This window comes from Scomber japonicus, chromosome 21 (assembly GCF_027409825.1).
Source record: "Scomber japonicus isolate fScoJap1 chromosome 21, fScoJap1.pri, whole genome shotgun sequence".
NCBI classification, from domain to species: domain Eukaryota; kingdom Metazoa; phylum Chordata; class Actinopteri; order Scombriformes; family Scombridae; genus Scomber; species Scomber japonicus.
This window is the reverse complement of record NC_070598.1, coordinates 21,562,177-21,582,340: the sequence shown is the minus strand read 5'-3', so window position 1 is coordinate 21,582,340 and position 20,164 is coordinate 21,562,177. Positions and strand designations below refer to the sequence as shown.

Here is a 20,164-nt window from a genome sequence, read left to right as displayed (position 1 = left end):
TACACCTGACTGGCTTTCTGGTTTGATAGATGTGTCCTCAGGGTAAACCACAGTGGACAGTGGGCATGGTGTGGTACAGGCAGACTCCAATAGCTTTCGGAGATAGCGAGGCATGTTTATTACTTGTGCATTAGAACTCTGCAACAAACCGGTTTTATCCTATATCCTGCATCCGATGGTGTCCTCCTGTTTGAGTAACCCCAACCCTTTTTCTTATGTCTTATCTACTTTTCTAGCAATCTTCCAAGCGTGTCGTCATTTCCTGCCTTGTATCTGACGGTCAGTTAGCAAATTGAACTCGCAGCAACCCCCTAACCTCAGTGACTCTGCACATTTATGAAACAAAACATCTAACACCACCAGTACTTTTTCACAGACTTGAATTCAGCAAAGTGGCATTTTACATTGCCCATCCTCACATGTTGTCGTACTGAATGAAGGCCTGCTGCTGTTAACAACCAAAAATTGTACCCACCAAATGACAAAATTTTCTCTAGGATGGCAAAATCATGACTAAAATTGCGTCTCTTTGGATTCTTCTATCTGCAGGCAGGTTCAGTCACGCGAAAATCGTGAAATTTTGAAACTTCCGAGTCATCGCTGTTTCTTTTAGACATTCCCAAACACTCTCGCTGTCATCTCCATGCACCGACTTCTCAAAGATCTCGTCCCTCTCCTCTTTTATTCTTTCTCCCCTCTAGCTCCCCTCCATTTTTCCACCACACTCTTTAGTGCTGTTTGACCTATTCAGAAGGGTCCAAATGTCACGGCAGAGGGAAAGGTCAGGTAAAGGTTTAATGTTGAGCAAAGTCTGGACGGCTAACACAGTGCTGACTGCCTGAGGAGAAGGAGCGCATTAACACTTGAGACCTTGAACACACACCTCTACACACATAACGCGCGCTTGGACACACTGCTGTCACCTCCGCTCCACGTCGACGCCACTCAGCAATGAGCCGGCAGCCATGTCATCTGTTTGCATGTGTGTGTGTGTGTGTGTGTGTGTATGTGTGTGTGTGTAGCTCGCGTTCATATGCTCATTTGGTTCATCTGCGAGCACGGATGATTGAAGATGTTACAACTTCCAGGGGATGACACATGGCCTTGCTGGACATCGGGTCAGAGGTCGTTGGTTGTTAGGGGTTTACAGCATCCTGCCTTCAAAAGCCAGCACCTGTTTTTTTTGCTTTTTATTGAGGGCCCACTGAAATCCTTCAAGCATTGAGGTAATGCTTTCCTCCTTACCTTTTAATATATACCTGGAAAAAACAGGTTAGCTGCAAATGAATGTGTTAATTTATTTCCTTATTTCTAAGATTTAAGACCATAAAAGCAAAACAAGCAGTGTCTCAGGTATTCTTTGTGAAGAATGGCGGGTTAGCAGTGGGATTTCTCTATCGATTAATCTACATCCTCATGCAGGGCAGAACGGCGGGGTCCTAATTGGAATGGATTTCTGCCTTGCATTGATTTTCTCAGGTGACAGTGGATGACATACGGTTGCGTGAGTGTGTGTGTTTGTGCGCATGCCATGCATACCATATGGTGCTGTAATGCTCTCCTTTTTGCAACACCTTTCACTGCTTGTTATCTGATGAAAAGGCAAAAGGAGCAGCTGGACACTACCAAATCGCCAGTCATTGTGCATGCGTGCACGTGCGCGTGTGTGCGTGTTTGCCAGCTCTCCCACTCCTTTGCCCTTCCATTCAGCACGAGCTGTGGGATGAAGCTAGGACCTCTGCAAACACTGATTTCATTTTCCCCATGACCGCCCTTGCTCCAGACACAGAGATCCTAGCCCCCCTGCGCACACACACTCTCTCACACACACACACACACACACACTCACACACACACGTACACACAATTATATGCACATACACACATGTACACCTTAGGCTGGAGAGTGTTTTCCCCTACAGAGCAAAGATGAGCAGTTAGCATGCATGCAGGAAGAAGCAATCGAGCACAGATAACACTTAAGTTCACTCAGGTGGAAAAAAAATGGAATGATCTGATTTCCTCTGGACAGCAGCATCCATTGAGTGCTCTTTTATTATGTTTTTATGTTGCCTTTTTTTTCATTTTTTACTACCTCTCTCTCTCACATTTCACATGCTGTTTGTGTGTGTTTGTGTGTAAGAGAGGAAGAGGGAGAGAAAGAGAGAGGGAGGAGGTTAGTTAAAAATGGCCGCTGGACATGGCTTCTCACAGCCGGCTGGCCCCGACCCCCCATGAGCTACCCTCTTATCTAGCCCAGATCTTGGCCTTTCATCTGGGCTAAAACCTGGGGGAGCTTGGCCTCTGCTGGGTTTTTAGCCCTCCCTCCCATGAACACGCGCACACACAGACACACAGACACACACACACACACAGACACACACACACACACACACACACACTTCATTCCAGACCCCCTCCATCTCCAGCCTCTATCTTTGAGTCCCAGATGAGCATTGCTCTCACCTACACGAGAGATAACAAACCTCACACTACTCCGCTCTCTGCTCTGCTTTCCTCACAACACTTCAGATTTGATTTTTTTCAAAAACTCACCACAAGAGAAAAGGAAACTTCCTTTTTTTCTATTGTCTGCTGTCAAACAAACACTGTCCAGAGGCCGACGTTTTCACTTGAGAACGTGTTTTTAAAATAGTCAAACTTTTTTGACTCGTTGTTGGACCGAGGCCACAGAGTCTGCACCGTCTGGGGAGCAAAAATGCTGGACTGCGATTTCAACAGTAGTTGGCCAAAAGCGAGACAAAGCTGGAATCAGAGAATGCATGAGGGATGCTACCTAAACACAGCGCTCTCCATGTTTTGACATTTCACTGAGCGGCGCTTTCACCTCTCGCAAAATTATATTAGCGGCTAACAATAGACTGGTTGTGTTGGCTGGACTGGATCAGTTTGTGACCCAGGTCTGTTTTTTAGGGGTGTGAGCTGAAGTTTTTTTGTGCATATGTTGTGCAGTTCACTTCATACATTCTGCCCTCCTGCTCAACCCTGACCTGTTTCCAGCATAAACATCAGATCCTCACCTCTCACCCTCTGGCTTTACCTGATAATCTGTCTCTGTGGATCACCCCCCACCTTTTTTTTTCTTTTCTCTCTCTCTCTCTCCTTCTCTCGCATTCTCTTCAGAAACCAGGTTTTTTTTTTTTTGGGGTCAACCTAGCCCTGACCTCTGACCACAGTCAGATTAGAGTGGTTGGCGTTTCAAATCCAGCGGCAGATTGAGTAGCATCTGTGACCTCCATGTGCTTTTCTCTCCTAGCCCTAATGTGTCATTCCCCTCAGAATCAAGACAAGGCCGGTTAGATGACTGTAAGGTTAAAGTAAGACATTCCTCTAACACAGAACTGAAACACCACCTGGCTGAATGTTATGTAGGTTGTACAGTGCCTTTGGATGGTTTTCGAAACATTTCTCTTTTACCCACTTTTACTTATTTTTGATACATCTCTCGAATTTGATTTAGTCCACCTATTATATTGATATTGTGATGAGTCTAGATATTGTCTTAGATGTTGGATATCTTAACGTCTTGATATGAGTGTTATCTTTTACTGATTTTAAAGGCTTTATTACAGTATAGTGATGTCATTTTATGAATTTACAGGCTTTTCTATCTAGCATTTTTTATTATTTGCTGTTACCCACTAAGTCATTATATTCACAAATCGTCATCCCTCCAGTATTTTTACTATATAATATCGATATCGAGGTATTCCGTCAAAATCTTTTGATATTTGATATTGTCCATATTTCCCAGCACTACTCCACCTGTGGCAAATTCTGTTGTAGTATACTCCTTTGTACCTCAGTACTTATCAAACGAAATGCCAAGACATGAACTTCAAAGTACTTCTTTAGAAACAACTGCAATCACATTGTGTGCAGATAGAGATCAGGGCAATGGTGTAAAACCATTTCTAAAGCTGTGACTACCCCTAGTAGCACTGTGATTTCCATAATTGTGAAATGGAAGAAGTGTGGAACCCCCAGGACTTGCTAGAGTTGGCCAACCAGCCAAACTCATTAACAGGGCAAGAAGGTTCTTTGTCAGGGAGGTGACCAAGAGCCCAACGGCCAGTCTAACAGAGCCTCAGAGCCTGAGAAAAAGGCATATGACAGCATGCCTGGAGTTTACCAAAAGACATTAAAAAGGCTGGTGAGTGTGAGGGAATAGATTCCCTCCACACCATGACGTGCTAGTCAAGCACAGGAGAGCATTCAGTGCAAGACTCATTTAACCACAGAGCAACACAGGAAGTCATTCCTGCCTGTGGCCATCAAACTTTTCAACTCCTCCTTCAGTGTGTCAAATGCTCTGAGTCAGTAGACTGGCCCTTTGGACATATTTCACCCCTGTCAGCAGCTTCATGACCCCATAATTTATCATTCATATTTTCAACTGTGCAATACTGACTTAACAGTGCAATAAATGTGTGCTGCAATTCAACTGTGCAATACTCTGGCATATATTCATACTTATTCATAGTTACACTGCAATAATATTGCATTTATACTGTATATTCTAATTAATGTTTCTTACTTAGTTATGCTATTTTTGCTTTTACCAGAGAGAGAGAGATCTCTTGTAGAATGAGAGCACTGTAACATGACCCAGAGTATTTGTGATTTTGTTTCTTTCCTCCTTGTCTCTCTGTGGCTGAATGTCACAAGAACCACCACAGGAGAATAGAGAATGATGGCAGGTCAAGTTGACCGCCACTGGTACATTAACAAGTGAACAACCCCCTGCTCCGTCATTCTCTCTTCCTCTATCTTCTTCCCCTTTTTTCTGCCTTGATGTGGACAGACTGTAGGTGGTAGGGAGCTGTTAACATGCTCATTAAGCAGATGTACGTACAAACTGAGAGAAGGGAAGAATGAAAGGAAAGGACTCGCATAGAGGGGAAAAATGGAAAGACAGGATGGAGGTAGGATAGAAAAACTGAGTGATGTGAAGAGTGTGTATTTGGTAGCTTACAGCGCTTTATCAAATATTAATATTCGTCGACCTACACCAGCAAAGTACACTTTGTCATTGCCCATTCTGTATAGTGAATAACCAGATGTGGCCTGAGGCAGTTTCATCACCACTGACACTCAGCAGTATGCTGATGCAACCACTTCCTGTTGTAGAGCTAAGAGTCTATCTGAAAGATCTGGTATTATAGTCTTTTTTGACTCATTTTTATAAGTACTAAGTCTGTTTTAAACATTTTATTTACCAAAAGTTGTTTGGATTTCTCTAAATCCATCTTACCTTACAGCCCAGATTCCCCTCTGTCCTCTAGAAAGCAGTTTTGCAAGCTATTTGTAAAATTGGCATTATTGATGACCACCTACTCCAATTGGCTGAAGGTGAGGCCCCCCACACTGACAACTGCCCAGATTGTAAAAACATAATTTTGTGTAAAAATTCACATAATGTTGCTGTGTTTCTGAAATGTGAAAGGACATGAACCCTCAGAGCTGCCTTATATACTCATTATACCACGGCTATCAACCAATTAAATTGTAAGATTTTAACAGCCCATTTTATTGTGTATTTTAGCCACACTCTAATGGTCTATGGATGGCGTTATCAGTTGTTGGTCAGTTCCAACACGTTTATCTCAAACATTGTATTGATTGACCTGAAATTTCATACAGATATTCATTGGCCACTGACTAAGGTGATCCACTGACTTCTTACCTACTGTAACAGGTAGGTACTGAGAGACTGTCATCATTTTGGATTTTTGGAGCCAGAAGTGAACTCATGAACAAGACTTTTTTTTAGGTGACGAAAATGTTACAATTAACTTTCACAAACTGAAAACAGACTGAAATAGCGACAGCTAGTCCAATACTGGGGTTAGTGGGGTGAGTTTTATAAAAAATTCAACCCCCATATTGGTGTCATGAATAGGGAACCAGGTTGTAAACATGTTCATTTCTGCTGTAAAGTCGGGCATTGACTCGCTTTCGGAGCCAGCCTCAAGTGGCCATTTGAGGCCTTCTTTTTTTGGCACGTCTGCATCTGCTCCAATTTTGAACCCTGGGGGTTTCCACTTGGGTTGATTCCCTGACATTTCATGTAGCACCACCAGTACGTCAATTGTCCAGTGAAATATCCCAACATCTATTATTTGGATTGGCAGAAAATTTTGTACAGGCATTCATGGTTCCTAGATGACGAATCCTACTGACGTCCATGATCATTATCGAGTGCCACCACAAGGTTTATGGTTTATGGTTTTAAATGAATGAACAAATTGGCATATTAATGAAAAAAATGTTCAGACAGGCTTGATGAGTGACGAATACCTTCAAATTTGGTGATGCATTATTGTTCCATATCAAATTCATGGAGATTGTTAAGATTTCAGGCGAAGCTTAAATGTAACATCCTCCTACACTGACCACACTGCTCTTTTACTGCCCTTACTTTTCCATTTGGAATGAGACAAGCGGATATAGTAAAGCTAAACTTGTTATTGTGTGGAGTGACTTGGTGTCAGGTGACGTCGCTGCTGAATCATCTGTGACAAAAGGGTTAAAGGCCTACTGCCTACTTCTCCAGCTGTCGATACACACCTTGTTTTTTCCCCCTCATGTCCAACTGTAAACTTTCACATGGTGGAATGAATCGTCAAGTGTTGCCCGTACCACATTCTCTCCCTGTCTATAGCCACATAAAATGCCCGGAGGAACACGCATCCCACGGTTTTATTCCACTGGATGTTCAGCCAAAGTCACACTCAAACTGGAATCAACTATCCACACAGAGAAGGAATATCTCCAGTTTTATAGAGTCGTAATGCGGTAGGGGTACTGTATAAATAATCTCTCCGCACAGAAACACTTCCAGCTGTTAAACAATATGCCCTTTGCAGTTTCTTTCTTCTCCTTTTGAATGTATAAAGCTTCTTTCCCAGACTCCTTTGAAAACCAGTATTTTTTTTTCGTACTGAGAAATTATGTTGTTGAATATTTGCCTTTTGTGACACCTCCAGATTGTTGTACTTCATGCTGATTAGTATTATAGAATGGCATTGGAACAATGCCTGTATCTAATGCCGCTATTGAAATCAGGTCATAATGTGAAATTCAAACCTCAGAGTCTGTTTACAATTAGGCCCTTTGAAGCATTCCCCTGTAATCTCTCCCTCCTTGTGATATAAAGATACAGTATTGATATAAATGGAGGGAATTTTGCCTTTGTTTTTAAAGCCATACCTGTGGCTTTTGATTGATGGATGGAAACTGTACAGTAGATTGAGATAATAAAGACTTGTTTAAAACCTCACTCTGAGGTTATAGCTTTCTCATAGAGTTCAGCTGTATTTTGTATCAACACAGCCAGAATGGTGGGACACAGTGTGGAAAAGCCTCATCCCTGTGGATAACCATGAAATGTTATTTGTGAACAGGGGGATGATAAAGTAAATCCATGGCTTTTTTTCAGGGGCATCCTCATTGCCTTGGGCCAGGTTGAAGTGCTGGTCAGTGGAGAGGGAGATGAGAGGGGAGCCCCTCTTCATCTGGTAAAGATCCTGCCGTTGGGCAGCTTTCACGGTTGGCTGGCTGATCCTTCCAGGAAGTGAGGGGGGGTACAAGGAGCCCCCCGCAGAGCCCCAGCATGAACCACGACTACATGCTGGGCCCAAATCAAAGGGGACAGTGTGTCCTTAGCCTGGGGGAGAGAGTCTGCTGTGTGTCACCAGAGAGACATGGGTAATAGGACAGCTTGTCACACTAGTGCAGATGCCTGTATTTTTGACAGTGTATATTTAACTCTCTCCTGCTTGGGTTGCACACTAATGACACCGTCAAATAAACGCCTTGTGCAGTGAGGTCATATTTATATTAATGATCTTGGCAACTTTCAGAGGAGACCAGGAAGTCATGTAGCCATCTCAATTATTCCTGTTAAGTATGTTAGATCAAACAGATTTAAGGATTACAATCATAGAATGTTGCAATGTTGGCAGTTATTGTTCATGTGGAAAATTGGGGTTTAAGGGTTACAATTTTACGGGTAATTTAAGGCTGGAAAGGTAATCTAGTTTCGAAGTAACTAATACAACTCTTTTTTTTTGTGTGTGTTTCAGTTGGTAGCCAGTGAGTCAATCTGAGCCCTTCAGATGAAGAGCCTTCAGTTCCGGAGCATTGCCCCAAAGGCCCCAGCCGTGGTGCCCTCCCCCTCCCCTGCGGTCCTGTCCTGCCAGCCTCCCTCTGCCCTCCCTGAGGCTACCACCGCCTCCAGCCCCAAGTCCATCATTGTACCCACCCAAAACTATGCACTGATGCAAATAGCAGGTCAGGATGGCACTTTCTCTCTGGTGGCCCTGCCCCCTTCTGTATCCTCTCAGACACCACAGCAACAACCACAACAAACCCAGTCAATCCAAAAGAACCTCAAGTTACCCATTCCCAGATACCAGCCAGTCAGGAGCAAGGGGACCACAGATAAAGTCAGATCACCACCACTAGCTACCAGGGTGAAAACTCCCTCCAAGGTTCCTTTGACAACACAAACAAAGGTGAGCAAGGCAGCATCAGTGATGAAGAAAAATCAACAGGAGTCCAAGAACACAAAAGAAGCCCTAGTGCCCAAAGAGGAACCTTCAGATCAGGTAATTCTCATTGACCCAGCCTCCTCTGACATCTCTGTAACCGCTTTGCTACCGGACAACGCTGTCCTGTATCCAGGCTCTCAGTTGGAGCGAGTGCCAGATGGCTCTGAACGACCTGCTACAACTGGCCTTATTAAGAATCTCCAGTACCCCCCTGCTGCTGTCAAAACCTCCCCAGGCAAAACCCAGGAGCAAAGTAAGACTGCAGTGAGGCTGTGCCAATCCAAGCCCGCTGCAGCCCAACCATCAGGCAGCATCACTGTCCTGTCCCCTGCCATCTTCAGCAAAGCAGTCCAGATTATCCCGTCCCCACCTAAGGGTAAACTGCCCATTCTGCCCTACTCTAAAATGAAGAGCACCCTCATCCCAGCTGCCAAGCTCAGTTTGTCCCCAGAAAAGAAAGGTTTCTCAAGCCAGACAGGACTCACCAGCCCCTTAGATCCTGCATCCAAGACCCTGGAGACAACTGAGGCTTTGGGTCATAACCAGGTGCCAAACTCCACTCTACAGCCCCCGGCCAAGACCACACTCATGCCTGTGTTGGGACCTGTCCAGAAACCACCTGGCAAGAAGAGAGGGAGGAAGCGAAAAACAATGGAGGACATCTTGGCATTTGAGGCCCGAAAGAAAAGGTCCTTGTCTTTCTTCTGTAGGAGGGTCCCTGAGAAACCGCCCGCAGTTGCTCCAGGCTCGAAACAGAAGGAAGTTGATATTTCAAAAAAGTACCGCAGCATTCGACCCAAGCCCATGCTGGTTATGGAGACAGTTCCCCAGCTGGTTAGCTTGCCTGCCATTACCCCAGATGGCCAAGAACAGGAGCTTGTACTCGGTCATCACCTTTCCACACCCACCACAACCAAGACCCTGGACAGTCCACCCCAACCAGCCCCGGTAACCCTCCACCTGAGAGGTGCCTCCCATCCCAGAGTGTTTATAGGGAGTCGACCACTCCACCGTTGCCCAACCTGCAGCCGCTGTTTCCAGTTCAAGCATCACCTCCAGAGCCACATGAACAGTCACACCAACAGTCAGCCATACGTCTGCCCGGTCTGCCGCAAAGCGTACGCTCACTCAGGCAGCCTGAGCACCCATATGAAGCTTCACCACTCCGATGTACGCCCACGTCGGTCCCTGAGCTGCGAGTTCTGCGAGAAGTCTTTCGGATATGTCGGGGTGTACTTCAGTCATCTGAGAGAGGTACACAAGGTGGTGCTGACTGTGGAGCCGTCCATTAGCCATCATGAGGATGACATGTCTGTTGAGGGGTAAGATTATTATTGATTGAGATAATGCCTACTTAACCGTCACTTACCTTGTCACAGGCAACTTTTTCCAAACAGTCAACAAAATGTCAAATTATTTAAATAGATGAATCAATCCTTTTCTCCACCAGGGCCAACTCCCCAGAGACATCTGACGAGCAGGATCGTGAAGACCCCGTGGAACTGCAGATCAAATGTGGCCGCTGCCAGGCAATCACTCCCACCTTTGCTGACATGAAGATGCACTTGCTTTACGTGCACGGGGAGGAGGTCCAGGTTCGACTCCGCGAGGGCCAGCAACCTCGGGGTGGTCGCGAAGCCGAGAACGAGCTGGTAAAGCACGCCGCCCACTACTGGCGGCAGCTCAACGAGAAGCGCAACCTGGTAAAGTGTGGCAGCTGCGACGAGGAGTTCTTCTCCTTCTCTAAGCTCAAGAGGCACATCATGTCCCACCACAGAGGCAGGGAAGGGGAGGACAGTGGGACCTTTTCATCACCAGAGAGCAGCGTGGGCCTCGGCGTCCTCGCAGCAGGTTCAGCCTTTAACTGTGTGCTGTGCAGAGAGGTGTTGGACACTAAAGAGAGGGTTATGGAGCACTGGAGGAGTCACCACCACTGTGAGCAGCCCAGCTTGCTATGGGCTGCCTTTAGCTCCTACTCTGGCCAGGAAGAGGGTGAAGCAGACGGGGATCTGGACACTCCAGCTCCAAGTCCACACTAGCCAGCCTAGCCCTTTGCATGGGCATGGAGCCCTTCACTGTGGCTCATCCTCATACTTCACATACTCAGTCTTTACAATCAGCAGCACAGGGATGTAGAGTTTCTCTTATGTATTCAACACTAGTTTCATCTTTCACCAGTTGAAATTGGTCCAAGAAAAAGAAAAGAGAGTATCGAGTCAATGGTGAAAATTGATCTTCGTGTTACAATTCATAAGGGATATTCTCTATAGAGTCAGAGAATCCAATTTTATAAACAATTTTTTTCATGTTGTTACTTTGATTGCACTGTTTTTTCTTTTGGAGTTCATTTTGTTTTGAGGTATGTATTTAATATCCTGTTGGAAATTAGATGACTATTTTTTTCTACTGCTTATTTAAATGTTATTAAAGGGTAATTTATATCCTGAACTGTTAAAGGATCAGTCCATCCAAATCACACACAAAAAACCCCATTGTATTCCCACTGAATTCTAGTGGTATCTAGCCATGCAGTTAGTTTAGATTTTGAGATATTGTTTCAAAGATTTTTGCAATGCTGTGGAATCTCACAACTTAGATTTTTTTAAATTTATGACGAGATCCAGAAAGACTTTTTTTTTCTGAAAAGACCAATTCTTGTTAAGTTTTTCAAATGTAATTTTTAAATGCTCTGAGCACCACGAACACAACTCTATTCACCTCCACTGTATTGGGGTGAGACTCTCAGCATGGCTAGAGACCACTGTGGGAATGTGTTAGGGTTTTTTTTTTAATTTGGGTGAAATGAGAAGTGTAAATCTCATAACAAGGGCACACTGTCAACTGTCATACTGGCAGACAATTGAATCTATTGGCCTTGGATTATTACAGGTTAAAAGACATGAGTATCTGTACAATCCTTTTATGTAATATTGGTATTGTAATGGAAAAATCAAAAATGTCTGATTAAGGGCAGTATTAGGGTCCTCTGTCACTCTTGAACCCACGAAGGAACACTTTCCTAACCAGCACCCAAGTGACATCTTTGTGGCCTTCTGAGAAGAAAAAAAAAGAAAAGAAGCGGTGTTCATGCGTAATGTGGCTTATCATCAGTACGGCCCTCTCTAGGCCAAGTTCTATCTTCTTGACTTGTTGATTAATGCCTATATGTGTATTCTGTGACATGCCAAGGGTCTATTCACACTAGTGATTGTAGAAGTGAGTTCTGCATTTAAGCTTTTTAACCACTGACAGAATACTGTTTGTTGAGTTAGTAAATACGTTGTTGCCAGCTCGTGTACGCACCTGTGGAATTGTGTGCACCCAGACTCTATGATTAGAGTTAATATAAACTGTTGTCAAGTCCAGAAAAATATGCTATTTTATACTCTAGATTAATAAAGAGGTCTTTTAGTATATTTATGCTTGTGGTTGGTCCGTAAAGAGCCAGCACTGAGACATTTGTTATGTTTGCTTCTTCTGATTTTAGGGGATGCTTAATGTCTTGATTCTTGCTTGGGAGGCCATTACTTACATGGCAAGTAGCTCTGTTAACATTTGTCTGTGTTCATCTTTCATATGAAGAAAAAAAAAAATCACAGGGTCAAGTGAATGTACCTGAATGTTTTAAAAACCCTACCAAAAGTGTATATATATGCTATATAGACTTATTATATAGATAGAATATATAGATATATGGAGAAAAATATATATATTTACATAGAGTAACTAGTGAATCAGCTGCTTTGTTCTGTCACAGTGGAGGGGGGAAACAAGAGATGAATATATCATTGCCGAAACTGGCAACAAAAGCCATGCAGAGCTGTCCTTATGTGTCTGACACAAAACGCAGGACTGTGAATGAAGGGCAAAGCACTGATGCGTATACTATATACGTCGCACTGAGTGGTTCAAATACAGTCAAGCTACTGTTAGAATGCCATGTTTGAGAGTTCATCAGTGAGCTGTCCTTTATTTTCAAGCCTCAACACAAACCAGGAAGTGACAGAATTAAGGGTCAGACTCTTCTCTCCTCAGTTAGATAAGAAACATACATGACTGTCAGCACAAGTCAGAGAGTGAAAATCTGATGTGTTTGTTTCACTTATTATGTTGACTCTGTCCAAAAAAAAGAACTAAAACAAACAAAAAAAAGACTGAAAGTGTTTGTGCTCGTGACTGTTTGTGTACCTGAAGAACCTGATGTTTATGAGATTAAAGATATGCTTTGTTGATGACACTGTGATTCTGGTCTTTACTTATAAGATTATAAATACATTGAATACATTTCTGTAACTATTTATGGAATTATTAGACAGTTACAAAACAGGTGTTGAAGGGGTATTCTCAGTAGCGTGCGTCCCCCGCCCCAAAAGAAAGTATTGTATGCCGATACAGCCAACAGAGCAGCCGCACACACATAGGCCTATGTCCTACAATACATACACATTGTGAATCCAATGTAAGGCCACTATTATGCAACAGTACTTAATCGACACCAACATGACAGCTGATCAACATCCGCAAAATCAAGACACCACTGTGCAGCATCTCCATTAGATCATCTTCCCTTAGGTCACTGCCCACTTTACAATGCACATACCACGTGACACAACATCAAAAACAGCACATACTGCCCTGCACCCTTAGAGCAAACTTCTAAATCACTTCAAAAATAAAATCAATTTCTATAACAGACACAAACATGCTCCAAAAACGGTTCTAAATTTACTTCACAAAGACAGAGAAAGAGATAATAGCCCAACAGCAGCGCCAATCTGCTCCAGAGAAAGTAAAAAAAAAAAAAAATAGCTCTATGACGTCCTCGTGCAGTTGTCCCTGCTGCTTGAGATGAACGAGTAGCTCCTTCCTTTAGCTTCTCTAAAATGCCGCACAAAGCCATTGTTGGATTGAGTGAGTGAGTGAGTGAGTTCATTTTAGGCACTGGTCTTCCTCTACCAATAATTTCCATTTTTTCTGCAAACTGGCGCCTTGAAAAGGGCCTGAAGCAGGTCCGCAATCATATCTTTATCTACTGATCTAGCTGTTATATAAACCGCCATCACCTTTCCAGAATAACAGACAGTACGTCATCACGCACCTGCCCATGGGCCAATCAGCCATCAGCCAAGCTCATTTGAATGACGACGCCCAGACCAGCACTAGAAAGGGCGTTCTGTCAATAACACATCAACATTTGATTGGCTGATGATACGGTCACTCAACGTTACGCACCCAATAGCAGCGTCCAGCTCGATCAGAGGCTAGCAATGCAACTACTGCTGACCCCAGCAGATGAAAGGAGCTGTGATGCGTTTATAGGACATAGGAAATTTGAGCTCCACAAAATATAACCATTCGTTTTCTGGATAAAGTTGCATACTGAACAAGTAATTGACTCCAGATACGTTTCAGAATTAGCTTTTAATTATGGAAAAAACAGAAAAAAAACAGTTTTGACAGGACTAGCTTTGTTGCCCCTGACTGCACACCACTGGGTATTCTACTGATTTCTACACATGAAACTCAGTTTATCCTTGGAGCGTGGATTACAAACAGTTTTAAATATGTGGCTGTTTTCCAGGGAAAAGATCCTATGGGATGGGTTGCATTATGAGAAATGTAGGATCAAGTGTTTTTTGAAGTTTGACAAATGCCAGTAGCCAGGATTTTATAAATGTTGCCATGAGTCTAAACACGAAACACATGGTTATCTGCCAAAAATGTTTTTAAATATTAAAAAATCCATATTTTATTTATTATTAATTTAAATAGAAAAACAGTATATCTGGATACTTTCCTTCCTTATGTTACAACAACTAAATGTTGTTTCCGGACAGTAGTAAAATAAAAATCTCTCTGGCTTAGGTTAAGGCACAAAACATGAACATCAATGTCCCCTCTCTTTATTACATCAGGATATCTTGGCCTGCTACTGCTCCAATTTTGACCATTCTCCTTAACATCTGTCTCTTAAATCTTAAATCCGCCCCTTCACCTTAATTTAGTAAACCGTTGGGAAATGTCAAAAGCGGAAATGCGGAACAAAGTCATCCAAACACACACACACACACACACACACACACATACACTTCATATGCTGCACACGTGAACATCTCATCTATCAGTTAAGATGGATAGAGTGTATGTCTGAGTCAGTCAGAAGGCTGAACTCTTGTGTGTATTCATCAGAGGAGATTCAGAGAATGGGATTAATTGATATCTCAGTGTAGAAAGGTGAGTACATGTGTGTGCAGGATGTGAGGGTCAAGCAAAGTGGGTTAGCCAAAGGGCTTTTAGGAGCGTACATATGCCGTACCTCTGTGCTCCTCCCCTCCCAACAGACCCTCCATCTGTCTGCTTTAACATCATAATGTAATCAAACCTACAGATAAGATACATGTGCTACCTTTTGGCTTCACAGTGTTTTTCTTTTACTAGGTAGACTTCATGTGATCCACGGTGCAATAACTGGCTTTAAAAAAACACAACATGATTCTGAAAGACTGCTGAGGTTCAGAAAAAGGTGAAGTTGCCATGTTCTGAGAGGAGCGTTAAAGAAATAGCTGGATGCCTTGTGATGGCTTCATATTTAATGAATGGAAATGACATTAGTACTGATCTCCCGTCTTTTGTTTCCCATCTGCCTGCTTGTCTTTCTTTCTTTTTTTTTTTTTTTTGCTTTTGCTTTTGCAAGATGCATTTAGAGTGAAAAGAAACACTCAACTGCTTTTATTCAACTTCTCAAACACAACAGAGAGGAGCAAATAAGTTCAAAAGAAGAAACTAATGCTGCTTGTTTTGTTGGTAGTCATTGCCACACCGGTGTGGAATGCAGGTCCTCTACTCTAATTGTTTTGGAGGCACATGACCCTGTATCAAAGGTCAAAGGTCACTTGTGGTGCCATTTCTACTGCTAGTCTAGTAAGCTTGCTAAACTCTCCCCGACACAAGTCAACCTCAGCTCGGGGCTTTTTTTCCAACGCAGACTCCTCAACTTCTTCAAACTACTTTATGAGGGCTCAAAAGGTTTCCAAATGAGAATGAGTCAACTTCAGGTGGCTTTTTCAGCGGCGGTGAAACACAGATAAAGCTGCGACATCAGTACATATTGGGACCCAATCTAGCGTCGCCATCGCACCACATCGCAGGCGCAGATAAAAAGGAAAGCGCTATTCGTTGATGCATATTTCCTTTTAATCAGAGCTAACGTGTACCGCAGCCGTCACACCGCACTCCCACCTCACTGTGGCTCTCAGGGGGGACAGGGGAGATCAAAGCCGCCCCCCACTTTACCCCCCCCCCCCCACTCCCCCACTTGTACATGATCAGTGAGAAAAGAAGGAGAACTGGGGGCTGCTCTCTTTCTTTCTTTTTTTCCCCCCCTTTTCTTTGGGTCTTTGTGCTACACCCACTTCAACTATGTAACCCTGGAAGTGTTTAGATTGAGGTAATCTGCGAGGAAGGTGAGGGACAAACAGTTGCAATGCTTACTCAGAGAGAAATGTTGGACTATTCCAAGAGAAAAGTGCTTATTTGGTGTGTGTCAAACATGCTTTCTCTCTTACTTTCTCTTGACCCTGACGTACAGAGCTAGCAGGGCGGAAAGAAGACCACTAAACAACACACATGGAGACTTGGAATAACAAAACTGGCGTCACTGGGAGAATGCCGGGGGAGATTTATAGGACAGTAAAAATGTGACCCGCGCTGACCACAGATGTTCTCCAACAACTTAGGTGGGGTGTAATGCGAGTGCAACATGCAATCGTTTGGCTAGTGCGAGCTCCACTCCTACGTTCTCACTTCTCCGTGTTGATGCACGCTCTGTTGCCGGTCCGTCTTGATACACTAACATCCGTGACGCTTCTGTCGGCACATGCTATACGTCGCCAATACGTAGACGTAATTCATCAAAGTGATTCTATGGTTTCATCAAAGATTTATAAACTCTCCTGGATGTCAGGATTTAAATGTCCAAGTCACTAATCCCCCCACATCTATGAACTCGCCCTTCCATCTCTCGATCTAGAGATGTGATCCGCCCTTCCCTTCCGCCTCTCGGGTCTCAGGTTTCAAAGAGGGCCCTTCTCTCCTCACCCTCCCCAGATTAGTCATCTAATGAGCAGCAGGGCTGATCAGGTGAATAATTGATGATGGGCGGCTGGAGAAAGGCATCGATCCCAGCCGGGGCTTGTGGCTCTAAATGGAGCAGAGAAGCAGACACCTCGGGAGGATAAGCAGGCACAGGTACATCACTGCTGTAACACTCTGTGCTGTGATGACTGATAGAGATTCAGATTCAATGCTTGTGCCAGTTTCACGATGAGGACAAGGATAAAGACTGGAATATTTTTGTTGCACATACATACATAAAATCAACATGCATCAGGTTCCCCACATGATAAATCTTTGTTCCAGGAAACAATGATGGAACAATGTTTGAATTACCTCTGTATTGTGCTTGTGCAGATTACTGTGTTTTGAAGAACCTTCCAGATCTCAGTTTGACATCCATTAGACTTGTATTTGCTTTGTTACCAATGTATAAATCAATTAAAAAAGCAAATCCACTAAAGATCAGATTAGGGCCTAAAAAAAGAGTAACGTTGAACAAATATAAACACATTTTATATATTCATTTAACATACTATCCCTTTTATTATGACCTCAATATTGTTTCGAAACAGTGGTATGAGTGTTTGGTAGAAGATCATAAATCACTTTTATTGTAATGCGTTTAGCCCAAAAACAATCACATTTTAAGAGATTAAGAAATATGTTGAGATTTCAGAATCAGCCTTTTAAAAAGCAATATATGTGTAACTGTAATAAACCACTATTCATATCCTCTAAAGGGCCATATCATATCAAAGCAGCAGAGGCAGAGATATGTTGACTTTTATGCCCTGGCATAGGTCGAGCTCTTAAAACACTAAATCCTCCAATTCCCAGAATGCAATACAATATGTCATCTATAATAGCGCTGCAAAGGAACGCAGCATACGCCAATTTTAAACACGTACTTAAAAGCAAGTATGTCACGAACCTTAGACAAAAGAAAAGGATGCAGCCTCAGTGACCTCTTTGGTGTGGCATTGTACGATTGAACTGAATCAGATGTACGTGTTTCCTTTCATTGGTTTAATAATACAAATTTGCCATTTTAATATAATGGAACTTGCCCAATTTTACATATCAAACTGTGTTGCCAGGTTTTGAGGAGTTCTACTACGTGTGTGAAAAAAATGTTCCTAAAAATCTTTTCTGACTACAATCTTCACAGGAAGATCGGATTGCTGACAGCAGCGTACTCACTGGTTCACATCAAGTACCTTAACTAAACACATACCCCTCTCTCCTGTTCCAATTCCAGTCTGGATCCAATAGTCTGCTGCTCTTCAGCATGAGAGATGACTGCACAGCTAATGGAGCCAAATCAAAAAATATGTTTTGGATTTGTTAGAGACATTATTTGTTGCCAAAGGAGCAAGTTTTGCCAGTCGGCTCCACCTTCGTGCATTCCAGCAAGTGCATTACTGGTGTTTCAGATATACGGGATAGATGTAGCTCAACAACAATGAGCATGTTACAACTGAGGCTAGAGTATGTCAGGAATAGTTGAATGGTAGACATGAGTGTAATCTCAATCTACGACATACCATGCGCTTCATTCACTCATGCACAGGACCTAGACCTGATCAGTCGACCCTACAGCATGGTATGTGGGACACTTTATCCTCACATGGAGCTGATGGACAGTCTGTTGGTGACATTGCTCCGAGTGAGGCCGTCTCTCCCCTTTCCATGTCGCTTTGATGGGGAATCCACCACGGGATGCTGCTCATTGCCTTTCGGTCCAGATGGTCAAGAGCTCCCAGTGTTCAGTGGGGTAGGCGCTGTTTGCCCAGAGGGACTCATGCCATCTGTTCCAATTCTCCCCTCACTTCTCATATAACTCAAAGTCTCTGAGCCTCGATCCCCGTGTTGCAAAGGCTCGGATCTGTCAGGATAAAGGTCCAATCCTCTCTTGTCCTAGCGCTTTAAGTGTAACTCACCTTCATGTCTGAAACATCTGCAAAGAACCTTCAAGAGCTGATACAAAAGCGCATCAAGTTGCCTTTATTCTGTCAAGATGGGCCTATTTTACCCCTGTCCTGTCCTCATTCCACGCTCTCACATCAGCTTCTATTTCTGCTACCTGTGTGTGAGTAGAATTCAAACGAGACAGAGAGCATCTTTCTAGAGTCATTTTAGCTCTGGGGAATGTGACGAGATAACTGGATGCTAATGCCGCTCTTTGCCTTTGGGGAATTACGTCTGCCTGAGCAGTAACCTACATTTACCGAGCAGTCTTACACATAAGGTTAATGAATCAGGCCTGCTGGAGGACGAACGGACCCCTTCGCATGAGCATACACAGACGAGATATCGCCATCATCAATACAATTATTCCAGACAGCCACGCACAAACAAGGAGGTTTCTGTTTGCTGTAGTGCAAAAGCTAACAAGGTTAGCAAGTAAGCAGGCATCTGAATCTGTAATTTATTTATTTAGTCTGGCTCCAAGGAGTCGTGGGCGTGGACTAATAAGAGGAAGAGTGTTCCTCTGCATGGAATTGTGTGCAAGTGTGTGTGCGTGAGAGACGGAGAAAGACAGGTTTTGATTTAAGACTTGGGGCCCCATCATGCTCCCATTGTTTCTTCTCACTCCCACCTGCAATTAAGACAAGAAAGAGACAAGTGTGGGAATTCTCATCTCTGATTTGATAGGTTAATTAGCTCGTGCATAGGTAATGGCTTATGCTGTTAAGTAAAGATTGAGTAGATGAAGGAGGTATGTGTCTGGATTGAGGGGTTTTTTGTCTAAAGTATGATGGAAAGGGATGTGTTGGATTATATGGTGAGTTATGAGTGTGTGTGAGTGTGTGTGTGTGTGTGCGCGGGAGAGAGAGAGAGTGAGAGAGAGAGACACCTCCACCTCCAACCCCATCTCGTCCCATGTCCCTTCCCCCCACGACGGTGACTCTGGCTGGGATCCGCTCACCCCCCACCCCCCGGGGAAGACCGCCATCCGACTCAGGTCGTCAGAATCAATTATACTCACCCCCCCACCCCCCCTTCTCTTTGGCAGCGTTTACATGAGTCACATTTTTCAGACCCCGTCTAATTCCCTTGTTCCCTCCTTCCTTCCTTTACAGCAGAGCACACCTTTTCCTCTCCATCTCAACCCCCCCCCCCCCCTCCCTCTTTCCCCAGCCACCCTGAGGCCCCCCTGTCAGGACCAAGGAATAATTCCCCTCCTTTTCCGACGCTTTCGGGTGAAAAACAGCGCTAGGTGATAAATCTGTGGCGATGTACTGTGGAAAAAAAATTAAATGAATTAGAAGAGAAGGGAAGCCGGGAGCACTGTTGCCTGCTCAGCACAGCAAAAAAAAAAAAAGAACAGTCCGTCCCAGCAGGATGAAGATGGGAGGATTGAAAGAGGAGTGTCAGGGTGAAACGGGACAGTAAAACAGAGTTACTCACCTTGGACCCTGTGTGTATGATCCTGAAGGCAGCTGAGTTTGCTCAGAGGATATCATGCAGCT

The 20,164-nt window shown here is 43.7% G+C and overlaps 1 protein-coding gene across 2 annotated transcripts in view; it reads left to right on the top strand.

Annotated features, from left to right (window-relative positions):
• The window catches only part of znf438 (zinc finger protein 438), a 48,838-nt gene extending 36,025 nt beyond the window's left edge, over positions 1-12,813 (top strand). Inside the window, exons 1-3 of one of the 2 annotated variants that reach the window (XM_053342597.1) lie at positions 7,548-7,731; positions 8,109-9,898; positions 10,027-12,813. In XM_053342597.1, the coding sequence (XP_053198572.1) occupies positions 8,142-9,898; positions 10,027-10,615 (2,346 nt within the window). In that variant the 5' untranslated portion in view covers positions 7,548-7,731; positions 8,109-8,141 and the 3' untranslated portion in view covers positions 10,616-12,813. Of the gene's footprint in view, positions 1-7,547; positions 7,732-8,108; positions 9,899-10,026 lie in introns of those variants that run through there. The other variant, XM_053342596.1, reaches the window with a different exon arrangement.
• Positions 12,814-20,164: the final 7,351 nt, after the last annotated feature.